Raw genomic sequence first — 25,472 nt, 5'->3', positions numbered from 1 at the left:
CTGCATTGATGAGAATTTATGCTTGGAAAGCACGTCTTGGAACTCATAAAAAATTTAATTCAGCCACATTAGCATCACTGCAAATCTTGGGGAGAGACAAATTATTGATTTGACATATTTTGCATATTTTCATTTAGTAATGTTATATGGAATAATGTTCTGGGGTAACTCATCTTTATGAATGAAAGCCTTCATTGCTCATAGACTTGCTGTAAACATGATATGTGCTGCTCACTGAAGATCATCTTGGTGACCTATGTTTAAGCATTTGGAAATTCTGAGTACTGCTCCACTGTACATTTGTTCCCTCATTAAGTTTGTTGTAAATAATCCACTACAGTTCAAAAGGAACAATGATGTACATAATTACAATATGACAAGAAGAAAGACATTCGTTACTTCACAGTAAGGTTTCCTTTAGAACAAAAACGTGTGCACAGTGCTGAAAGTAGCAGTTTTGGTCGCCTACCCAGTTATATAAATTGTGTGACAGACATAAATTTTACAAAGTCAAAACAAACTGAAAAGTTTTCTCCTTTTTAACTCCTTCTAATCTGTAGAATAATCTGTATTATTGTAATGCATAACAGGTGACAGGTAGGAATTACTGATTCCTATCTGCATATTAAAAAATTCCAAATGTTAAGCATGTAGCTATATTTATAAATCAATCTGCAATGTGAATGTAAAATGACTCATTCCACATCGCTACAATTTAGAGGCAAAATGGTACATGAAACTAACTTATGTTTAAGTTACCTTCAATTTCAACTTTTTGGTGCTCTGACATCAGACCGTGTCTTGTAAGAATAAGGTTATCAGAAATGATGATAACTGACTGGCTATTAAACATAATTTACTGTGACATAATTACGATGAAATTCTCAGTTATTTTATGAATGGCTGCTCTCGAGCCGGGCGAGCACATCACGTAGGATGGACAAGATGCTGTCGAAGGTCTCTTCGCTGTTGGGGATGATCTGGTCAGCTGGCAGCAGCTGGCCATACTGCCCCTTGTCGCGCAGTTCCCAGACAAAGACGAAACGCTTGCCCAGCACGCCCATCACCCAATCGAGGCTGGAGCCCGCCGCCGCATCTATAATAGGAACAGGCGATATTTAACTCAACTGTTAAAGTTCTACCAGAAGGAGGATATTGTACCTAGGAACACATTGTGTTTCCTGATCGTGTTTAGTCAAGTTACTGCTTTAAAAACCACATGAAAGGAATATGTACTAGGGACCGCCATAAGCAGTTTCTTGTATTTTCTACTGTTGTTGCTGTTGTGAGAAATGCAGGTGTGCTTTGTGTAGCGCTAGTAAATATTAGGAGTTCTGCATATGTAAGTGCTGTATAATATGTTAAATGTATCTGGAGGACGTCGCTAATTCTTTAGTTACGGGACTGTATTCTGCATATTTTTAGAACAAGTTACATAACATGTGGACGGTTAAGCTATACTTCATCAGTCTTGCAACGCCTTGTACCTTGAAAAGGAAGGTCTTCCACGTGGAGCACTTGATGTTCGCAAACAAACTTAGTATCTTCAATGTCTTAACCATTTTTCCTGTCGCGAAAATGAAAATTTGAGATAGTTGCCAACAGTTTATATTTCAAATGTTTTTATCACTTAGCAGCTTTTTGATGATAATTCTTGCTAATATGATTTCACTTACTTATTACTGGTGTGTAGTAGAGTAATGAGGTAACACACAGGCCGTTAAATGCAGTAATGACATGATTTCCTCGTTTACAACAGTTTTAAATTTGAATAGAGTATTTGTTGCTATGTACAAGACCATGTTTTACCTAGGAATAAATTTTCACATTTGGAAAACCCTTACTTTCTCAGAGTAACTTTTGTAACATTGGAAAAAGATTGCAACACATCTGAAGTGAATGCTGTCATTTACAAGGGTTGAATGAAAAGTAATGCCTCCACCATCGTTAATTGTGTTCGGATGGGAATATTTTAATAAATAAAACACAGAAATAACCATTCGAATGTGATCTTTAATTACCAATATTCACTTTTCCACATAATCACCAGCCAAATGGATACATAAGGGACTATTTCACCTCTGGAATATTTTCCCCAAGAGGACGCCACCATCATTTAACCATATAGTAAAAGTGCATGCCCTCAGGAAAAATTACGACTGTAGTTTCTCCTTGCTTTCAGCCATTTGCAGTAGCAGCACAGCAAGGCCGTTTTCGTCGATGTTACAAGGCCAGATCATATAATCATCCTGATTGTTGCCTCTGTAAGTACTGAAAAGGCTGCTGCATGTCTTCAGTAACAACATGATTGTCTGGCCTCTCAACAAACGCCCCTCCATTGTGGTTGGACCTACAGTACGGCTATCTGTATTGCGGAGGCACATGAGCCTTCTCACCAATGGCAAGGTTCATATACACACATACATGGCTCACCAGCTTTCTGGGTTGATGCACCACCAGGAACCCGAATTTCTCTTGTGTGCCAAACTGTACATCTCAATGAGCACTTGCACCTGATGTCCTCAATTATTTGTTGAATTTGTTCCAGTCTCAGTCTTCTAGCCAGTTTTTACCGTCTACAGCATCCTCTAGTACCTCTGAGGTTATTTCCTGATGCCTTAACAATTGTCCTATCATCCTGTCCCGTCTTCTTTTCAGTGTTTCCCATACATTCTTACCTCACGGATTCTGAGGAGAACCTTCTCATTCTGTACCTTATTGTTATACACACATTTTAATATTCTTCTGCAGCACCACAACGTTTGACCGCTTCGGTTCTCTTCTGTTGTGGTATTCTCGCAATCCAAGATTCACTACAATGCAACACTGTGCTACAAACGCACAATTCCTCAAAATTCGTCACCACATTTGATTCTAATAGACTTCCTTTGTCTGGGAATGCCTGCTTGACAGTTGTAGTCTACTTTTTATGCCCTCCTTGCTTCATTCGTCATTTTGGTCTAAAGTAGCAGAGTTTCTTAACGTTGTCTACTTCGCGATCAACAATTCCGATGTTAAGCTTCTCGCTGTACTCCTTTGTGCTACCTCTCATTACTTTCATCTTTCTTCACTGTACTGTCAATTCGTATTCTACAGTCATTTAGCTCTACAGGATCTGTCATTCTTCTTCGCTTTCGCTGACGACAGCAGTGGGTTCTCATAATTGATATCACTTTTGTATTTCAGTGAGACTCTTCAAACTTACCTTTAATTCCGCCATTGCTTCCCAAACAGCAGGGGCAAAAGACAGTATCCCTGTCTTTTATATTAACCATGTTTCCCTGTGGCTTACTTATAATTTTCTCAGAGCGTCTTTCACCATTATACACTGTTAAAAGCTTTGTCCCAGTCGACAAATATTATGGATGTGTTGAACTTACTTCAGTCTTGCTTCCATTAACAAGCGCAACGCCAGAATTACTTCTCGGTTCTCTTTACCTTACTCAAACAAGACTGGTCGTAATTCAATCTATCCTTAATTCTCTTTTCCATTCTCCTGTATTTTATTCTTGGTACCAAATTAGATGCAACAGCTGTTAGGCTGTTTTTGCGATAGTTCTCTCTGTCATCTGCCATTGCTAACTTCGGGATTGTGTGGATGATTTTTTCCGAAAATCTGGTGATTCGTCATCAGTCTCATGCGTTCTGCATAAGAACTGGAATAATCGTTTGGTTGTCACTTCCCAGAATGATTTAAAATATTCCTATATTATCTACCCTTTCTGGCTTATTTGATCACCAGTCTTCCAGAGCTCTTTAAAATTATGCTGAATCCACTATGTCATCCCTATCGACTCCAATTTATTTTCTAACACGTCATTAGAGAAGTCCTCACACTGACAGAGGCCTTTCTATGCATTATTTCTACCTTTCCTCTTTTGCATTTACTAGTGGAATCCACTTTGTGCTCTTCACGTTTCATTCTCACTTTTCATTTCACTGAAGGATCTTTTGGCCTTTTCAAATGTTCACTAATCTTTCTGACAGTCATTTCTTATTCGACATTTTTGTCCATTACCTGCATCTGTTTCTCTTTAGCTTCCCTGAATTTATGGTTCATTTAATTCCTAAGTGATTTATATTTCCATATTTCTGTCGTTCCCTGAATAATTGTTTCTTTTCTTCTTTCGTCGATGAGTGCAAGTATATCTCCTGTTACCCAAAATTACTTCACAGTTTACTTAGTTGTACCTGCATTTGTCTCTTAAAAATCCTTGGTCTCTCTTTTTAGAAATGTCCACTCCTCTTCGACTAAACTGACCCCTATGGTATTTCTCATTGTTAATTCCACATCTTTAGTTAACTTCAAATGGATCACATCACTGTTCACTTCTTTAGTATCCCACTTCCTTCTACTCTGGTATTTCCCATCAATTCTCAATAACTTCAGCTTTGCTCATAATAATTACAAATTTGTGAGCTATGTCTACATTAGCACCTTGGTAAGCCTTACAATCCAGTACCGGTATCTGATTTCTGAGTCACTGTGTGATCATGATGTATTCCCACTGAGTAGTATGTACGTGTGGGGTTTTTGGACCAAAGAGAACACTTTTAGATATTTGTTGATGGAAACCAAGATTTCATTTTTGTTGTTTCCCTGATTTAAAAATTGATCTATATCTGTGGACCAAAACTTTCATTTATTTAAAAAAAATAAAAAATAGAAGTATAAAAAACTAAAATATATTCAAATTCAATAACATCGACTGATTTATCTTTATTTTGATTTTTATCTTGATAAATAAAATGTAATCGTATGATTTTATCTAATTTATCATCATCTTTGGAAAATGTTTAGTATAATGATCTTGAAGAGTAATCTTTATTTATCATCTAAAAGTAATAAAACATTTTCATCATATTTAGTTATTAAAATATAAGCTTTTGAAATACAGTAAGATTTATCCATTTTAAGTTCTGATAATTTAGTGAACACTTCTGCACAACCATTATGATAACTGTTAACTTCACTTAGCAGATTTTCAATACTACCATTCACGTTCTTTTCATTTTGCTTTTATTTATGTAGCAAAATACAGATTTTTATATATTAAAATGTTAATTAAAAGTTTAAAATATTTTAAATATATATTTTTCAATTTGAAAGGTATCTTTACAATTATGGCTATCTTTACAATTAATCTGAATATGGGGTGGGGGTAAAGTGTGGACTCAATACAACTGTCATGGAAATGGAGTACAGTAGGATGTGCTGTGCATCAGTGCTGGTTGAAGCAAATGAGTGGAATTTTAGCAATGAGAGCATAAACAAAAATTATGGTAAAAGAACATTTACTAGACCAGTATGTTGCATACATGAACGAGTATAGTGAGTAATATGATCGTTGCTTCTTGCCTGCAATCTATTACATTGAATATTAATTAACCATAGAACTTTACTGTGGAGTCCCATAGAAGGTCTATAGTCTATGGAAGAGGAGTGTTCAAATGATGGTTTAATTACGAACACTTAGTTCACACACACTTGAGAGACTAGCAGGAAGGAAAATAACTGAAAACCTTTACCATAGCACACATTGGTAGCAAGAACCACTGTTATCCTGATTTCAGCATGCGGGATAGATGAATAAAACTTGTATTTTATAAAAACGAAGCACAATTAAACATCATAATTAATTCAGAATGGAACATTCACTCTGCAGCGGAGTATGTGCTGATATGAAACTACCTGGTTGATTAAAGCTGTGTGCCAGACAGACTCAAACTGAGGAATTTTGTCTTTCGCTGGCAAGTGCTCAGATGAGGTATTAGTGGAAATAAAGGTATGAGTCATGCTTAGGTATCTCAGTTGGTAGACCACTTCCCTGCAAAGGCAAAGGTCCCAAGTTCAAGTCTCAGTGTGGCACACAGTCTTAGTCTGGCAGGAAGTTTTATATCAGCGCACACTCCGCTGCAGAATTAAAATTTCACTGTGGAAACATCCCCCAGGCTGCCACAAAGCCATGTCTCCAGAATATCTTTCTTCCAAGTGTGCTAGTACTGCAAGACATGCAGGAGAGCTCCTGTGAAGTTTGGAAGGTAGGAGACGAGGTACTGGCGGAAGTCAAGTTGTGAGGACAGGACATGATTCATGGTTTGGTAGCGCAGTAGGTAGAGCACTTGCCTGCCAAAGGCAAAGGTCACTAGTTCGAGTTTTGGTCCAGCACACATTTTTAATTTGCCACCAAGTTTCATAATTAATTCAGATATTCTATAGGAAAAGATCACTGTGGCCTTGGCACCATAAACTTTCTTATTAGATCATGACCATATGGTCCTCATCAACAAAAATATGCACAGAGAAAGTTATCAATTGAGACGAATTGCTCAAAATTAATAAAATCACAGACATTGAACAAAAGGTATACGTTCTCGCTAAAGGGATATTAAACAAATTGAACTAAATCACAATAAACTTAACAAGGAGTCATGTATTTGATGAATACTTCAACAGAACAATAGCCTGAATCATCCCTGGATTTTAATGCATTTATCACTCGTGAATCATCAAGTAAAAGCTGTCACATATGGTAATAAACTATGAATTATGAAAGGAATAATTTACTATTACTAGCTTTGAAGAATGTACATAAGACTCAACATTAACTTCTCATCGAAAAGGCACACTTACTGCCAGTAGGTCTCACCCATCTCATGTCCCATGGAACACTTCATAAGGATCCACTCTCTACCCAAAACCACTCTGCAACTACAGAAGTGGCCAGAGAAGACCCTATTGTGGTGCAAACCTATTCATACAGTCAACTGATTGGACAAGAAGAAGAAAGTATACATTGAGATATGGCACTTAAATGTATCAAACATGCATGTGGGGCTCCTACAAATGCGAATAACCTAATGAAGAATTAAAACGAAATATCGATAATACACTGTGGCCATCATAAACACTCAGCTGCTCAGTCTTTTCCCTTTTTGACCATTTGCACCAACAACTGGAGTGCCAGAGGCAAACAAATGAAGCTGTGTGGTATGGAAAAATCAGGAAAAGTCTCATGCAGAGATCTTTCAAGTTTTTATCTATCTTTTTGAAAATATTTTTTAATCATTTATGTAATTAAATTTTTTTAGTCAGATCTGTGTTAATCATGAGTTAAATTCTTTTTATAATATGTAATTATATATATAATAACATCATTTGGTATATCTCAGTTAAAATGCACATAATGTGAATGTTATTTTTTGAGTAGTTAAAACATTCATTGTTCTAGTCACATTTATGAAATAGGTAGGATAATTCTGAATAACATTGAATGGATTTATATTTACATCATTATTTAATTGTGTTATTCTTTTAAAATCCCTAAAAGAATCGTAATCATTTAAAAAATTAATTAGGGTATCAAGATTCCATAGTCCTTTAGGAGAAATTCATTTCTTCTATTTTTTTAATATTTTGTAATTTAACTTAATCGAATAACGAAGAACATTCAACTAATTATCTTTTCGGATTCTTGGAAGAATAACCAAAATAAAATAAGACATATCATTTTCAGGAGCAGTACAATAATTAGTAATATCTAATAAAAATGTTTTTCTATTTAATCTATCAAATTCAGTTGTTTGTAGATCAAAGAGAGAAACTGGAATTCTTGTATCTTTCAGTCTTTCTTGTTTTAGTTCAAGAGAATATTCTGGTTAACATTTATGGAAAAGATCGAGACTTGCAACACGCTTACAACAATTTCACCTTCTTTTGGAAATGTGCTATTATCATTATTTGTAGTCCATCAAAGAATAGAGTCTTCCTGATACTTTATTGTTCTCCAAATCAAAATTACTATTAAATCTCATAAACCAAATTATTTCTTTAAAATCCTTAAAAATTCACGAAATAATTCCACTTGGTAACGTACTTTATTTTTTGTTTATAATTTTATCATTGTAAAGAAATTATCCTTTGATTGTTAATTCATTCGATAGTGTTGAAGTTAATTGAATAATAGTTGATGAAGAAATAAATAAATATTCTATACTAGATAAAATATTGTTTCTTTTTGTAATTGTAAGAACTTCAAATAATTTGAACCTATAATTATCAATTAGTTTAATATTCTATTTACCATTGTACACTGAAAACTCCATTTCATCCTTATGAATACCATCAAATGTTATATAAAGGTGTGAACAAGTAGGATGAATTCATCCATCCTCAATATTAATATTAGTTTCTGTTTCTTCATTAGTTAGATATAATTTAAAATTTTTTGTTTTCTCATTAAAAGGAAATGAGTTATGTTGATAAGTAGCGATTTTGTTCATGATTTACTAAGGAAACAATTTAATACTTCCTTTTTAATATGACTGCTACACAAACATAATTAAAGTCAATCAAATTATTATTTTCACCAGTGACAGTAATCATTAAATTTTGAATTATTTCAAAAATAGGAATATTTATAGAATAGTTTGATTCATAATTTATGGTCCTCCAAATTCAGCATTTGGATTAAATGAAGAAATCGTATTAATATCACTATCAATATGATCATTATGTGTAACACACATTCCATCAACTACATTAAATTTTATACTTATTAATTAAAGTAGATTAGTTTTAGAATTATTGTTAGCTATTCTATTTTATTAGGATCAATAATCTGATAATGTAACCCTCAAAATTGTCCAATACAATCTTAGTTATCTATAAATAATTTTATATCTCTTTCAGTAAAAACCCCATTTGAAATTTTTACTTCTTTAATGTGTGTATTAGTTTCGATGGAATAAATATTTCTAAATTTTTCAATTGTATTGGCCAACAGGCATTTCTATCATTTCTGTGTGAGTACATATTATATGATATGTTGCAGAAATATTTGAAGGTCAAAACTTGAAAAAATCACTTTTCTAAGTTTCTTTTATTGGAACTGTAAATCTTCTTTTCAGAACAAATGAATTATCGATCAAGATAAGTAGTATGTCCACTTATATTAATAAAAATTATGTCAATAAGTGACATATTGTGAACCAGACATAACAATTCCTGAGAAAATTTGAAATTAAACACTCTAAACGTTTTTCAAATTCTGTTAGATGTTCAGTAACAGGATCTCGTGCTTGTGTAAAACAAAATTAATGATTGGATATTATATTGTAGCCTCAGAATGTGTAAACTGGGAAAAAATTAATAATTTGTAAGTTTAATCGAAACGTTTAGAAGAAACAAAATATTTACAAAAAAATTTTAAGATAAAATCAATACCAGAATTATTACTTTTATTGAAAATAATAATGATATTATTCCATTAAAGGAGTGTGAAATATTTCATTTGCAATTGTTAATGATTTGATTTTAAAAATCAAGATATAGTTACAAATTAATTTACTAGAGCTAGACATAATATGAATACAATGCTTAAACTCTGCTAAAACTTTTTAAATTATACCAAAACAATTAATTAGAGGTAATCTAAATGCTTATAAATTTCCAGGCAAGATGCCACAATTTTAAATCATATTATCATGAGTTTTTGGATGGTGTTTAAAATTTGACAATTAAAAAATGGCTTACATTAAAGATGAATTTGATATTATAACAAAAGATTTGATGAGAAAAAGATAAGGCAATTTGTAGAAATTAGACATAGAAAAAAACAACGAATTTAAAAATGTTGACTATAAAGAAATTGAACATAAACATTGAACATAAAAACATTGAATATAACCTTTGAACTTGAAAATGATGAACATAAACATAAGGTATTAAGAAAGATTAACGATGCAAGAAAGTAAAAAAAAGTTTAAATAATAGTTTAAAAAAGGGGGAAGCAACAACTAAGAACAAAATAATGAAAAATTTAAAAAAGAATATCAACCAATTATTGAAGGAAGTGAACAATTTAAACATTGAATCAATGGCTTAAGTGATATCACTTTGAAAGCTGTTGAAGAAAATGGAGGAGTTGAAAAACAAATGCTTCCCTATAATCCAATATTACTTACAAGAATTTAACAATACTCCAACAATTAAACAATATGATAGAGATAAAAGAGATTATATATTCAGTGAATCAGAAATACATGACTTATTTAATAAATATGAAGAACAAGTTAATCAGAGAAAAATTCAAAAGACAACGATGTTAGGAAAGACAAAAAGAAAGTTAAAATTGATCAATCATAGTGAAGATTCTGTTACTGATTAAAAGCTGTTGGTACTTTTAACTACACTACTGAACATTCAGTTGAAATAAATCGGAATAAATTAAAAGGATACAGAGGTACTGATGCATTAATGAGTATTTCAACTACAATACAAATTTATTTCGTTGATTTGGGCAAAGATTTGATTCTCTTGTTTCACAAAACCATGCCAAAATATTATTTGACTCATATTCTGTGTATTCTGATAATAATACTTATTAAATGAAATTAATTATAATAAATAAATATAATTATTTAATGAAAAGGTTTTCATAATTAATGATGATTTCAAAATATTTGTGAAGGTTTAATGAAAAATATTCAGAAAATCCAGTTGAAAATATTTCGATGAATGATGCTCATCAACTAATTGATAGATTCACAATAACCCTTGGAGAAAGATTGGCTGGAAATAAAAATTATCATAATGAAAACTTTGCTAATAAATTTAATGATTTTATAATTAACAATCGAAAAGGAATTCTATATTTCATAAGAATGTTCAGTAGTTTACTACATTTTGGTAAAACTAATATGGGAATGTTTAGTTAATAATGCAATTAATAACTTACCATTATAAATGGATTAACTGGTTAATAATAAGTGTAGTCCTGGAACTAATGTAAATCAAAGAGTAGCACATGGAGTAAAAGAGTTAAACCCAAGTGATGAAGCATGTAAATAAAATGATATTTGTACTGAGATATTAAGGAATTAGAAAGTATATGAATTGATAAGAAAACTCCAGTTAGACCAGAACAAAGAATGTATGATCCAGATTCCATATTGATAAAAAATTAGCTGCAACTTCAGTTAGAAGAATAATGTAAGGAAAACTAGGATTAGGACTTCGATGAAATTCAGATAAAATTTGATGGGGATTATATAATTAGTCAGACAATTAATAATTAAATATTTTATGGCGATTTTATGATTGATGAATTGTCTGATAAACCTAAAAGTTTAGAATGTGGAATAACATATTTATTTTGGTAATCATACCGTTATAAGAATATAGAATAAAATTTGTTTTTTACTATTTGCTTGTAAAATATCAAAATGACTTAGGAAAAGGGGATTTTTATAACATCATAGAAAGGATACAAAAAATTAAGGAATTTATTTGCAATCTTTACATTTTTGTTTTAAAAGTCTTATGGATAAATTATAGTTTTAATTATATTTTAATATTATGTGTATAAATTCGTCAAAATGTGTTACATGTTTAACTCAGTAACAATTTAGAAAAAGGATAAGATTTTCAATTGTTTGAACTGAAATAAAACATAAACTAACTTCAAAAATTTGAAGATTTTCAGTCAGAAGCCATAAATTTTAAACCAGAAAGCTCTGGAACAATTTAAAAAATAAAACTGTCATTACAGTTGTCAGTAGCATAATATAAGGTAGTCAATCATCAGTAGACTCAAAAATGGATAATGCAACTAAATAATTTCAGAAAGATTTATATGCTATTTTAAAGTACCTAGAGATAAAATGATACAATTAATGTAAAAGGTCCAGCGAACCAACAACATTTCGTTAATGAATTAAAGAATCTTGTTGCCAAAACTGAATATTGATGTATGTAACACAGCTGAATAATTATGCCAGTGAAATGGATTTTAATCAGTTTAGTAATAGTAAGATAACTAATTAGTTTAAAGAAAGGATATTGAAGAATTTTTTTGATATTACTTCTTAAAAACAAATTATACCCCATATTAAATGATTTCCTTAAACTTAGAAACAAAGCATATGAAAAGAAATAATGGATTTACCATTATAATTGGAGGTGAACAAAATGTGCACAATTTGATTGATTTTCATCTTAAAAAGTTGTATTTGGTAAAAAATATAACTAGACATTTAGCAATAAATGGTTTTGATCTGTTGATAAGCGTTATTGATGAACGTTGCAAAATATCTCCTGGGATCCAATAAATAAAAACAGTAGACAAATCAAATTTTCTAACTATAAGGTTAATACAGGGTGCACATAAAGTCCTGGAGCAATTTCAATTATTTATTGCACATCAATTAAACATTGTAGAGATGTCATATATATTGCATTTTGAAGAGAAACTCTGAAAGTATTTTTTACAAATATTCGATATGTGAACCACAAGTCACCGGGAAGTGTCAATACAGAAATCAAATTCTTTCCATTCAGTCCATTGTGGACTGTGGGAGTCGCTTCCTGTATTCTCTCCTGGAGCTCTGCTACATCACATGGTAGAGTCTATACATACACCAGATTTTTAATGTGACCCCACAGAAAATAGTCACACATATTGGGATCTGGTGATTGGGGTGCACATTTTATGAAAGAGATGTCCCCTTCCGTAGCAGAGGCAATCCATCGATGTGGCAGCTCCATATTCAGGTACCCACGAACTTCATGATGAAAATGGGGTGGAGCCCCATCTTGTTGAAAGACGACTGGAGAGTCCAATTGCATCTGAGGAGCCATTGCTGCAACATGTCCAAGTATAATATCAAGTCAGAGTGCACTTGGTGAAAAAGAATGGTCCATATCATTTTTTATATCTGCTTTTCTTTGCTGGGCACAAACAGCCCAACATAATGAACTTGTGCTCTGGAAAGTGGCGTTCCTCGTTGGTGGCTTCTCACTGTACTTGGTTATAACATTTGTTGAATAGCTGCAGCAGACTTGTTTTTGTTTACCTTCAACACACAGAATGCTTCCTCTACACCTGAATCATGCAATATTTGCGACTAGCACTGACTATCAGCAAATTACCAAGCTGTGCTTTAGCAGTATAAATGAAAAAAAGTTTTACTGTTTCTCTTCAAAATGGCATATGTATGAAATCTGTACAATATATGGCTCTTGTGCAATATACAATTGAAAATGTTCATGAACTTTATGTACACCCTGCAGATTCTGTTAAAACTGTTCCAGTTGATGTAAAGTTAATGATATTTGTTGAAATATTTTAATTATTTTTATACTAAATGAATGGAGAATCATAATCATGTCTAATGTTTCAAATCTAATAAGTTCCTAAAATAGCTAAAAATGGAAAACAATGATTTGAAGGTGTTTGTTCAATAGATTTGTTTATAAATACATAAATCTTCCCCTATCAGTCATGATTTTTCTTTAGTTTACTTTTCTTTGTTTCGAGAAATAATTCGTTTTTTAAAGTGCATGTTTTGTGTGTTTCAAGCCATTTCTTTTGATATTGTCAGTGTGTGTGTGTCTGCTTCATTTCACTGACTGCTCTGTGGACTACCTGTAATAAGATCCTTGTAACTGTTTTATATACGATATTTTCGATATGTAAATAGAACAACAAGTTGTGTGATGTTTACTGTGTGTGAGACTCTGCACACATTGACCATTAGAAAACTTAAAACTCAATGAAATGAAGGAGACACACACACTGACAACATCAAATGAAATTGCTTAATACACACAAAAACGCTACTGAAAATGGGAGTTATTTCTCGAAACACATTGTGCAAAAAGTAAAGTAAAAAAAATTAATAACTGGTTGCGAAAGATTTATATATTTATAAACAAACCTTGTTTCTACAGTCGCAAGCTTTCAGAAACCATTTATGATGGATCATATCAGAGTGTTTTTTCAATTTGTAAATATGAAAAAAGGAAATAGGTTAAAAAATTCTAGGTGATGGATTAAATAATGTGAAGAAATTTTTAATGAATTACATAAAATAACAAGAAAAATTTTAGAGGATAAAAATGTAATTTGTTTTGGAACAGATGATTTATTGCAAGCTGTATTCCAGAAAATGAATAGCAATTAAAAGTTAAAGAATATAAATATTTATAAACTGTTGTACATGTCTCTTTATAATTGCTTGGATTCTTGTAATTAAAGGTAAAACAGGTCAAAATAGTTACAGTTTTCAAATAATATTAAAATGAGGAAACCTAAAAATGTAGAAGCAGATAATGGGAAGTAAATATAGAAGAAAGAAATTAAAAAACCAATAAAAATTAATTGTTAAAATATTTAATGGAACTTTAAAAGAAAAATGTGGGAAAAATTTGACTTAGAAGGAAATTATAAATATATGTACTTGTTTCCGAAATAGTTGATTAATATAATAACACAAAAATTCAAAAATGAATATAATTCTGGAAGATGTGATCAAAGTAAATGAAGAAAGTTTATTGAGAAGTGTTTTTGTAACAAATTTGTTAGGTACTACGCTAAATATAAAATTGGAGGTAAAGGAAGAACAAATACATTAAAAAGAATTTTGGAAAAACGATATACAGCAAATTGGTCAACAGAAATTTTCAAATTGCTGATGTTATTCGACATAAAAGTTTTCTGGGTTTGGTACCACATCATTAGACCCAGAAGATTGCCACTGCTATCATGGCTGAAATGTTGGTTTTTTCCAGTAGCAGAGGTTTTTACATTATGATGCAGTACCAAACCCAGAAATCTTGTATGTCAACTGACTCTGGCCATGGAAGCCTATGCAATTATATTAGATGATATTCATTTAAATGCAAACACACATACAGTGCAACATGTGAGCTATTGGAAAGCAACATTCAGATGTTTATCTTGTTGAAAAAATGTCAAATAAGAAAGGTAATTAAGAATATGTTGAATGGTTACATTTTGATAATTGAGCAATTGTTGGGTAAATAAAAAAAGTAAGTTTTTAAAATGTAATTTAAATTTTATACATAAATAGGTTTGTTATTGATAATTACAAATGTTTATTATTGAATATAATATCAATTATGCTTACTGTTTTATTGAAAAACTAAATTTAAGAAGTATATTGAAGAGTATATTATAATATTCAAATCAAGGGTAACAAACATGGTTTAACCTCGGAATTATTTCCAAATTTTAAATGTGAGTTAATGAAATCACCTGATTTTAGTGAATTTTAATTATTAGATGAATAAAAAATATTTATGAATGTTATTTAAAATTCAATTGTGAAAAATGTGCTTGGAATTGTAGTTTTATATTCTAAGAATCGTGTGCTAGAAAGCTATATCATCATACAGTTCTTCTCGTGAATAGTTGCTCAAACTATTGAAATAAATTCGATGACAAATTATTCTTAATGGTCAATTCATTTTTTGAATAAGTGTACTGAATATGGTACGTAATTAATTTTTAAAAGTTTTTCACGTTTGGTTATCTATTTTTGATAACATTTATTTATGACTGATCATTATTAAATTGTGCTCGAAAGAAACAGGAAACATAAATATAATATGTAATCTAAAAAAGAAAATAAGGTCTTTAGTTTTCATCAGTGAATTAAAGAACGACATGTGATAATAAACAATTATTTTTTAATTTATTTCATATAAAATTTGAAAAGTTCATGATATATTAAGTTTGATTTTTACATAATTACCCTCAATTTAAATTTGATCTTTTAAATGATTTATTTACTGTGCTTTACTATAATATTTATTTAATGTTTGACAAGGTTATGAACTGTTGCTATGACTTCTTTATAAACCCAACCTTGACAAATTTCTGATTTCGATATTTTTGATTTCTTAATTAAAGAACACATATTTGGTTCATTTATAAAGTTTGTACATGAATGTAGGTGTACTTGCGAATTAGCCCAAAATACTTTATGTTTTTTTTAACATATATTTTCCTGTAACATTTTTCTTCACAGCATCTCTGTAATTAACGTATTCCAAAACATTATAAATATCTTGTACTGTAACAATATACTATTTTTCTGCAGTGATTATTAACAGTTATTTATTGTTATATATAAGTTTGTTATTTTTAGAGCTAAAACTGTGATTGCACCCATGGTCTAGGGGTAGCGTCTTTGATTCATAATCAAATACGTCTTTGGTCTTGGGTTCGATCCCCAACACTGCCTAAATTTTCATAAATAATCAGCATTGGCAGCCGAAGACTTCCGGCATAAAAAGTCAGCCTCATTCAGCCAACGGCCTTGTCAAAGAGGGCGGAGGAGCGGATAGAGGTTCATGGCACTCTCTTGTCCTAGGGGTGGGAAACTGCCCCTAAAGGCCGCAGAATCAGCAATAATCAATGACATGAGGATGCAGAAGGCAATGGAAACCACTGCATTAAAGACATGTAACGTGTATCCACAGGACATGTGGCCTTTAGTTGAAGAAGTGTCATGATGATCTCTCCATTGGCAAAAGATTCAGCAATAGTCCCCACATTCGGATCTCTGGGAGGGGACTGCCAAGGGAGAGGTCACCATGAGAAATAATCAATGAAAGGATAACATTCTACGAGTAGGGGCATGGAATGTCAGAAGCTTGAACGTGGTAGGGAAACTAGAAAATCTGGAAAGGGAAATGCAAAGACTCAATCTAGATATAGTAGGAGTCAGTGAAGTGGAAGGACGACAAGGATTTCTGGTCAAATGAGTATCGGGTAATATCAACAGCAGCAGAAAATGGTATAACAGGTGTAGGATACGTTATGAATAGTAATGTAGGGCAGAAGGTGTTACTGTGAACAGTTCAGTGACCTGGTTGTTCTAATCAGAATTGACAGCAGACCAACACTGACAACGATAGTTCAGGTATACATGCCGACGTTGCAAGCTGAAGATGAACAGATAGAGAAAGTGTATGAGGATGTTGAAAGGGTAATGCAGTATGTAAAGGGGGACGAAAATCTAATAGTCATGGGCGACTGGAATGCAGTTGTAGGGGAAGGAGTAGAAGAAAAGGTTACAGGAGAATATGGGCTTGGGACAAGGAATGAAAGAGGAGAAAGACTAATTGAGTTCTGTAACAAGTTTCAGCTAGTAATAGCGAATTCCCTGTTCAAGAATCACAAGAGGAGGAGGTATACTTGGAAAAGGCCGGGAGATACGGAAAGATTTCAATTAGATTAAATCATGGTCAGACAGAGATTCCGAAATCAGATATTGGATTGTAAGGCATACCCAGGAGCAGATATAAACTCAGATCACAATATAGTAGTGATGAAGAGTAGGCTGAAGTTCAAGACATTAGTCAGGAAGAATCAGTACACAAAGAAGTGGGATTCGGAAGTTCTAAGGAATGATGCGATACGTTTGAAGTTCTCTAACTCCCATAGATACAGCAATAAGAAATAGCGCAGTAGGCAGTACAGTTGAAGAGGAATGGACATCTCTAAAAAGGGCCATCACAGAAGTTGGAAAGGAAAACATAGGTACAAAGATGGTAGCTGCGAAGAAACCATGGGTAACAGAAGAAATACTTCAGTTTACTGATGAAAGGAGGAAGTACAAACATGTTCCGGGAAAATCAGGAATACAGAAATACATGTCGCTGAGGAATGAAATACATAGGAAGTGCAGGGAAGCTAAGACGTAATGGCTGCAGGAAAAATGTGAAGACATCGAGGAAGATATGACTGTTGGAAGGACAGACTCAGCATACAGGAAAGTCGAAACAATCTTTGTGACATTAAAAGCAACGGTGGTAATATTAAAAGTTAAACGGGAATTCCACTGTTAAAAGCAGAGGAGTGAGCAGATAGGTGGAAAGAATTTTTATTACATTCAACTTTATACATTGCATATTTAAAAGATATAATTAAATTCATCTTCCCATATTGTTTCAGTTGTTAACCAATCAATTTTTAAATTCTTCAAACTAATTTCAGTTGTTAGAAATTTTTTATTAATCATTTGAATTTATTCCTCCTTTGTCACTGAGTTTATAATCATACATTTTCGATATTAAACTAATTTGTTCACCCATAGTTTTTCCACAGTTTTTAATAGTTTCTTGTTTACTCATTGAATTCGTTAAATAATGTCTTATGAATAATCACTTCGATTATCATCGATTTCATACTTTATAAACCATAAATAGAAGAATCTGCAACCATGTAAAACAAATTAATATTTTCAAATTAATTTGATTTATTACATTATAGTGGAAATACTTCATTTTCATTTTCGAAATATCTAGGATAGTCATTGAAAAAAAATTGGTTCATTGAATTTTACTGTTGTTTCTTTTCATATGAACTGCAACTAGATTTTCAGCAATTGCAGTAATATTTCTATGATTTGGTTTATAAATATGTCATATCTCTTTTTCTGGATGTATTATTATTGTAATAATTTGTCAAATATTTAAATTTTGTATTGTCTTACCAAATAATCAATTATTCATGAATCTATAGATATCTTTTTCAAAATCCTATTATGATTTTAGTTTTCATTTCTGTATTGCAATTAGTATATTTTGTCAATGAATCCAGTTGTTCAAACGATAAGAATGTTAAAATTGTTGTTAATTTCACCGAAATTTAAACGTTTTTTCAATGAGTTCCATGATTTAACATATATTTTCCTTATAATTCCATGTTAACGATTTATTTCCTCCTTCTAACGCTAATGTAAAAGCTGTATGTAAATATTGCTATCTTTTGGATATTCTAAATGTACTCCTAAATTGCAACCATATTTACTGTCATTTGTTATTTTAAGAATCCTTTCAGAATGACAACAATTTGAATTTAACCAACTGAAATCTCTAAATGGCAGAAGTGGAGACATTGCTCAACCATATACATTATCTGTGTCTAAATTGTAATATAATTTGATTATTTGGCTGTCTCGAAATTTTTTTATGCGTTTAGGATCTGATTTAACATATTTTTTACTACTTTGAGAAATTACACCTCGAATTCCTGTATCAAGAAAAAAAACACATCATAAATATATAATAAATGTAATTTAATTTTTGTCATATCTAGAATCCTAGATCACATTGAAGATGCGAAATATCAAGATGGATGGAGTTTATAAGATTTAATGTGGGTATTTCTAAAATTATGAAAAAATCTACTAAAACTAAAAGAAATGTTTAATAAATAATCTCTTAGTTTCGTCTAAATTTGGAATATCCTTTTTTTACAAACTGTTTTCTCTCGATTCTAATCTTCATCAGAAATGTTTTCTTTATTAATTCTTGGAAAAAAACATTCTGTTTTGGTTAGTTTCATTTCTTGTAATTTATCTTCAGAATTCCTGTGCTATGCATAAACTCTTTTTTAATGATTAAATCTAATTGTTCCACTTTAAAATTTTCTCCAAATAATTCATTTGTAATTTCAGAAGATAATTTATCGTTACTTGAAGCCATAATTTTAAATCGGTCCAAATGTCTTAATGTTAATCAGTCTTCAACCTAACTACAAAAGGAAATATATTTCTGTTCCTTTTTTTAATAGCATAAACTTTTTCGATGTATTACTAATTCTTTAATAAACAAATAATGATCATAATTTGTTAAAATATGAATAAAAACTGAAATGAACTTAAGATTTTGAGGATTAAGATTGCAATGCTTGTGTGCAGCTCCACGATTTTTTCCTCTTAAATGATGATTCTATCTAACTTCTTTTAATCTTTATTCATGTTTTTCACAAATACAATAAGTATTTGAATGCATAAAATTTTTATTATCTTTACATGTCATCATGGGAACATTTCACTCGCGTGTTTTAGCTATTTGTCTAAATTCTTGTTTCAACATTTCAAAAAAAAAATTCTTTAGCACTAAACATACCATGATTCGAATATTTAACCAAACGATAGAACGAAATTGGTAAATGTTTTCGATATTTATTAATATTCAGCTCTTCAGGAAACACGTTCATATGCATTAACATCTTTAAAAAGTAATTCAAATCCTGTACTTAATACTAAAGTTACTTACAATAAATTATTTTAATTTTAAATTTAATTATTTTACCTTCTACAGGCAAATCAGTTTGTACTTCTTTACGTTCTTTACAATAATTTCCATTATATCTATCTACACTCCTGGAAATGGAAAAAAGAACACACCATACTTGCTCCGGACACTGCGAGAGGGCTGTACAAGCAATGATCACACGCACGGCACAGCCTACACACCAGGAACCGCGGTGTTGGCCGTCGAATGGCGCTAGCTGCGCAGCATTTGTGCACCGCCGCCGTCAGTGTCATCCAGTTTGCCATGGCATACGGAGCTCCATCGCAGTCTTTAACACTGGTAGCATGCCGCGACAGTTTGGACGTGAACCATATGTGCAGTTGACAGACTTTGAGAGAGGGCGTATAGTGAGCATGCGGGAGGCCGGGTGGACGTACCGCCGAATTGCTCAACACGTGGGGCGTGAGGTCTCCACAGTACATCGATGTTGTCGCCAGTGGTCGGCGGAAGGTGCACGTGCCCGTCGACCTGGCACCGGACTGCAGCGACGCACGGATGCATGCCAAGACTGTAGGATCCTACACAATGCGGTAGGGGACCGCACCACCACTTCCCAGCAAATTAGGGACGCTATTGCTCCTGGGGTATCGGCGAGGGGCATTCGCAACCGTCTCCATGAAGCTGGGCTACGGTCCCGCACACCATTAGGCCGTCTTCCGCTCACGCCCCAACATCGTGCAGCCCGTCTCCAGTGGTGTCACGACAGGCGTGAATGGAGGGACGAATGGATACGTGTTGTCTTCAGCGATGAGAGTCGCTTCTGCCTTGGTGCCAATGATGGTCGTATGTGTGTTTGGCGCCGTGCAGGTGAGCGCCACAATCAGGACTGCATACGACTGAGGCACACAGGGCCAACACCCAGCATCATGGTGTGGGAAGCAATCTCCTACACTTGCCGTACACCTCTGGTGATTGTCGAGGGGACACTGAATAGTGCACGGTACATCTAAACCGTCATCGAACCCATCGTTCTACCATTCCTAGACCGGCAAGGGAACTTGCTGTTCCAACAGGACAATGCACATCCGCATGTATCCTGTGCCACACAACGTGCTCTAGAAGGTGTAAGTCAACTACCCTGGCCAGCAAGATCTCCGGATCTGTCCCCCATTGAGCATGTTTGTGACTGGATGAAGCGTCGTCTCACACGGTCTGCACGTCCAGCACGAATGCTGGTCCAACTGAGGCGCCAGGTGGGAAAGGCATGGCAAGCTGTTCCACAGGACTACATCCAGTATCTCTACAATCGTCTCCATGGGAGAATAGCAGCCTGCATTCCTGCGAAAGGTGGATATACACTGTACTAGTGCCGACATTGTGCATGCTCTGTTGCCTGTGTCTATGTGCCTGTGGTTCTGTCAGTGTGATCATGTGATGTATCTGACCCCAGGAATGTGTCAATAAAGTTTCCCCTTCCTGGGACAATGAATTCACGGTGTTCTTATTTCAATTTTCAGGAGTGTATGTAAGGATAAATTTTTGATTTGTATTTAGTCATCGTGATTTAATTAATCTAGATAAAACTGTTATCCAACAATAATGGCAATTGTTTTTATCTCTAATTAATAGAAGAATAGCTCGTTTTCCTTATTTGTTTTTATGGTGAAAAGGACTCACAATAAATATTTCATTATGTAAACATTCATTAAAATATCTGACTTCTTTTCAGATTTTGGAATTTCTGTTATATGATCAGGAAATTATTTTTCATTTTCTCAAAAATTTTATCTAATTCTACACAATATATTTATGATTTAGAAATAGTTCATCCTGACCGTTTAGTGGATACAAATCTGATTTTATTGAATAAAGAAAATGTGTCTGATCTGTGTTTTTACATTAATTACCGGTTTCAATTTTTAATATCATTTGATGAATCGAAATAAGAAGAACCAAAAATGGATTGTGCCTGTTAACCTTTAATTCTTGACTATTTATACAAAATAGAGAAGTAACCAGATTTTTCTTTGGATTTCTTCCACTTCAGTTAATTTTTTTTTTATAATAACCTTCTAAATCAGTTAACATGAAATTTCATTACTTGCCGTTCTTGTGATTTCTAAAAATGCAATGTAATTTCATATTAACCTTAACGCTATTTTTTGTATTAAAGTATTTGTAAATTTAGTTGTTACTTCTCTTTAGTTTGATTAAAAATTACTTGTGGATCAACAATATTTTCAGCATTATTGATTTTGTTGGATATCATTCTCGATTTAAAAGCAGGCTTATTATTTGTAATTTGTTGAGGTGATTTCATAAGTTTGTAATCATCTAGAAAAATGATTCCAAACATATTTTTCTGTTAATGTTTCCAAAACTTCTTCGTATTGTTAATATTACCCTCAGATCCTTTAGTAAGATAGATAATTTTTTTGTCATGTTTCGAGTAGTCTTGTAATTTTTTGTTTTATAGATTTTACAAATAGCATTTAAAGATTTTTAATTTCGGTTCATTATCATTATTATTAATATTGTTAGTTGATTTTTTGATAAGATCGTTTAGTTATTGTTTATTGAATTGGGGATAATTCTTTAAATTTATTGTTTTACAGATTTAATGAAGTTTTTTAAAAATTTTTTCGTATTATTAATATTATCAATAAAATTTGGAATTAGAGTGTTTTTTACATTAAGTTCAGAGTAATTTTGTAATTTTCATATTTCACAAATTATTCATTTATATTTTTATGTCTTAGTTCTCTCTTCTTCATTACTCTTATATTAAAATAATCAAATAATTTTTCTAGATCTTTTCAAGTTGCATTTTAATAGCCCTCCTTCTTACAACAATTTTCTAAATCATTGTAACTTGATTCACATTTCAGTTTAGAATAATTCTCTAAGATTTGAAATAGCTCAGTTTCAAAGTAGATTTGGTTTTGCATTTATTGATGCCAAAAAATTAATCTTTTTAAAAACTTAAAATATTTTCAGTTGAAATGTACCTTTGAGTTTTCTTTTAAAATTTCAATGGATGATATAGATATATAAGGTTTAACAGAACTTATTTATAAACAGAAAAATATATTAGAATCTTCGTTTGAATTAAATGAAAATTTTCTTCGTGGATATACATAAACACGACCTTGGAGTGCTTATTACCAAAGAAAAACTTTTATTTCATTTTTAATTTTTAAAAGTATGAAAATTTCATTCATAGATGTAGACAACACAATTGGGAAATTCTATTTATAAAGAAAAATAGTTACTAGACTTTTAGTTTCTAAATAATTAAAAATTTGTTTCATAGATGTAGATAAATTTTTAAATGGTGGAAATGAGAAATATAAAATTTTGGTTTCATATTGAGACATTTAAAAAAATATCCTCTTTGGTCCAAAAATCCCAAACATATATTATTCAACTGGGCTCATCTTGTGTCTCATGTGCAACTATACTTATGTGGTTATTTAACTGGATTTTGGTTTTCACGATGTGAATCTTATGGCAGAACTCAATTAATTTTTCAGCCCTCTGATTTCAAGCTCACATTCTTCCATAACTCCTTCTTCTAAGACTTCCCCAACAATCCCAGCTCAATCTCACATGGCTATTAGACAATCGTTTCTCTTGATGTACTGAATTACTTATTCAATATCCCCATGTACTTCCTCTGCATCCTTATTTACAGCTTGCAAACGTGGTATGTATGCATGACCTATCATTGTCAGTGTTGATTTACTGTCAACTGTGGCAACACTCTGCCATATTATCCCTATTCATAATAAATCCTACTCCGATTATACGATTTTTTGCTGCTGTTGATGTAATGCTACATTCATCTGACCTGAAGTACTTACATTTCTTTCTGTTTCGCTCCACTTGTTCCCTACATTTCGGCACCGAGCCATTGCTTTTCCCTTTTCAGATTTTGTAGCTTTCCTAACATTTTCAAACTTCAGTATCACTCATAGAGCATTGTCCATTTGGTAGTTATTCAATCTTTGTGTCATAGTCACTTAAGCCATTGGCACTCACTTCTGTGGGAACCAAATGGGGAACTAATGTGGAATCTTTTGCCTATGGATAAATCGTAATGACACAGTTTCAATTACAATACATGCACTGTGGACTCCCCCTATGTCCTTTTGAGTCAGTGGCTTCGAGTGTCTTCTGCGTAATGATATCGTTGATCATTGATGCGTTTTCAGCCTTTTAGGAGCAATTTTCTTCCCTATGGGGGAGACAGTCCCTTGAACTTTTGTCCACTCCTCTGCCTTATTCAAGGATATCAGCACAAAAGTCTCATACTGGAAGTCTTTGGCTGCCATTTCGTAGGATTTTTTCTCAAAATTTTAAACAGTGGATATGTTGAACTCACAATGTCTAAATTGTCAGCCATAGACCCTATGGCAACACTACAGGCTTTGTTATCAGAGGATGAGTCATCCAAATTCTATTTAAGTTACCAAACCGCTCCATATCATTTTCATTTTTTTTCTATTCATCTAAAGGTTTTCCTTAACTACTTTAAGCACAAGAAAGGCGTAACTGGTTCAATGGCTTCTTTGTTAACTTTTCCTTCCATGTATTTATTATACACCATTGTACACTTGTTAGGTACGTTTCTCATCTAGCAGATATGGGGTGAAATATTATATGTGATGTGACTTCGAATATGTTGCAGTAGCATCCTGATTTGTTAAGTCACATAGGAAACTAGCTGAAGCGAGTTAGTTAGCAGCAAATGGAATGAGACTGATAAGGCATCAACATGTATCTCATGTCACCTGACACCATGGGGTGTGCTCCATGCAGCAGTATTTTATGTAAGTGAAACAAATGTGCATCCATGTTTCTACTTAGTTTCTTAGTAAAGCTTTTACTTTTTGCGTAACTTTCTCACTACAGTTGATAAAACTGAATATCATACAAGATGTCTGGATGACACATTAGTGCTGTTTATGGAGTCAATGACCTATGCTACACTTAGGTGGCAAAATTCAAAGCCTTGCAGTACCTCCTATTATTGTGTTGGGCCACCTTTTCCTCTACATAGTGAAGAAACTCGGTGTGGCATGGACTTCACAAGCCATTAAAAGTTCCCTGCAGATATATGTAAGCATGCTGCGTATATTGCCTTCTACAGCTGGCAAAGTGTTGTCAGTGAAGGATATTGTGCACGAACTGGTCTTTCCATTAATCCTATAAATGATCGATAGGAATCATGTCAGGCGATATCGGTGGCCAAATAATTCGCTTTAATGTGTGGAATGTTCTTCAAGCCAAAGACAAAAAATTGTGGCCCTGTGACATGACGCATTGTGATTCATAAAAATTCCATCTTTGTATGGGAACATAGTCCATGAATGGCTGCAAATGGTCTCCAAATAACCAAACATAACCATTTTCCATCAATGATCGGCACAGTTTGATCAGAGGATGCAGTCCATTCCATGTGAACACAGTGCAAACTACGATGGGACCACCACTAGCTTAGACAGTGCCTTGTTGATAACTTGGGTCTATGACTTCGTGTGGTCTTCGCTACACTCGAGCCATACCGCAGGCTCTTACAAACTGAAACTGAGGCTCATCTGATCAGGCCATGAGC

The 25,472-nt window shown here is 32.8% G+C and overlaps 1 protein-coding gene across 1 annotated transcript in view; it reads right to left on the bottom strand.

The window, feature by feature from the left end:
- Positions 1-640: 640 nt before the first annotated feature.
- The window catches only part of LOC126354585 (zinc carboxypeptidase-like), a 160,747-nt gene continuing 135,915 nt past the window's right edge, over positions 641-25,472 (bottom strand). The window contains exon 10 of the mRNA XM_050004333.1: positions 641-1,096. Within this exon, the coding sequence (XP_049860290.1) occupies positions 894-1,096 (203 nt within the window). The 3' untranslated portion in view covers positions 641-893. The remainder of the gene's footprint in view (positions 1,097-25,472) is intronic.

The sequence above is a fragment of the Schistocerca gregaria genome, chromosome 3 (genome assembly GCF_023897955.1).
Source record: "Schistocerca gregaria isolate iqSchGreg1 chromosome 3, iqSchGreg1.2, whole genome shotgun sequence".
Lineage (NCBI taxonomy): Eukaryota > Metazoa > Arthropoda > Insecta > Orthoptera > Acrididae > Schistocerca > Schistocerca gregaria.
Note: the sequence above shows the minus strand (reverse complement) of the source record. Positions and strands in the feature narration are given on the sequence as shown.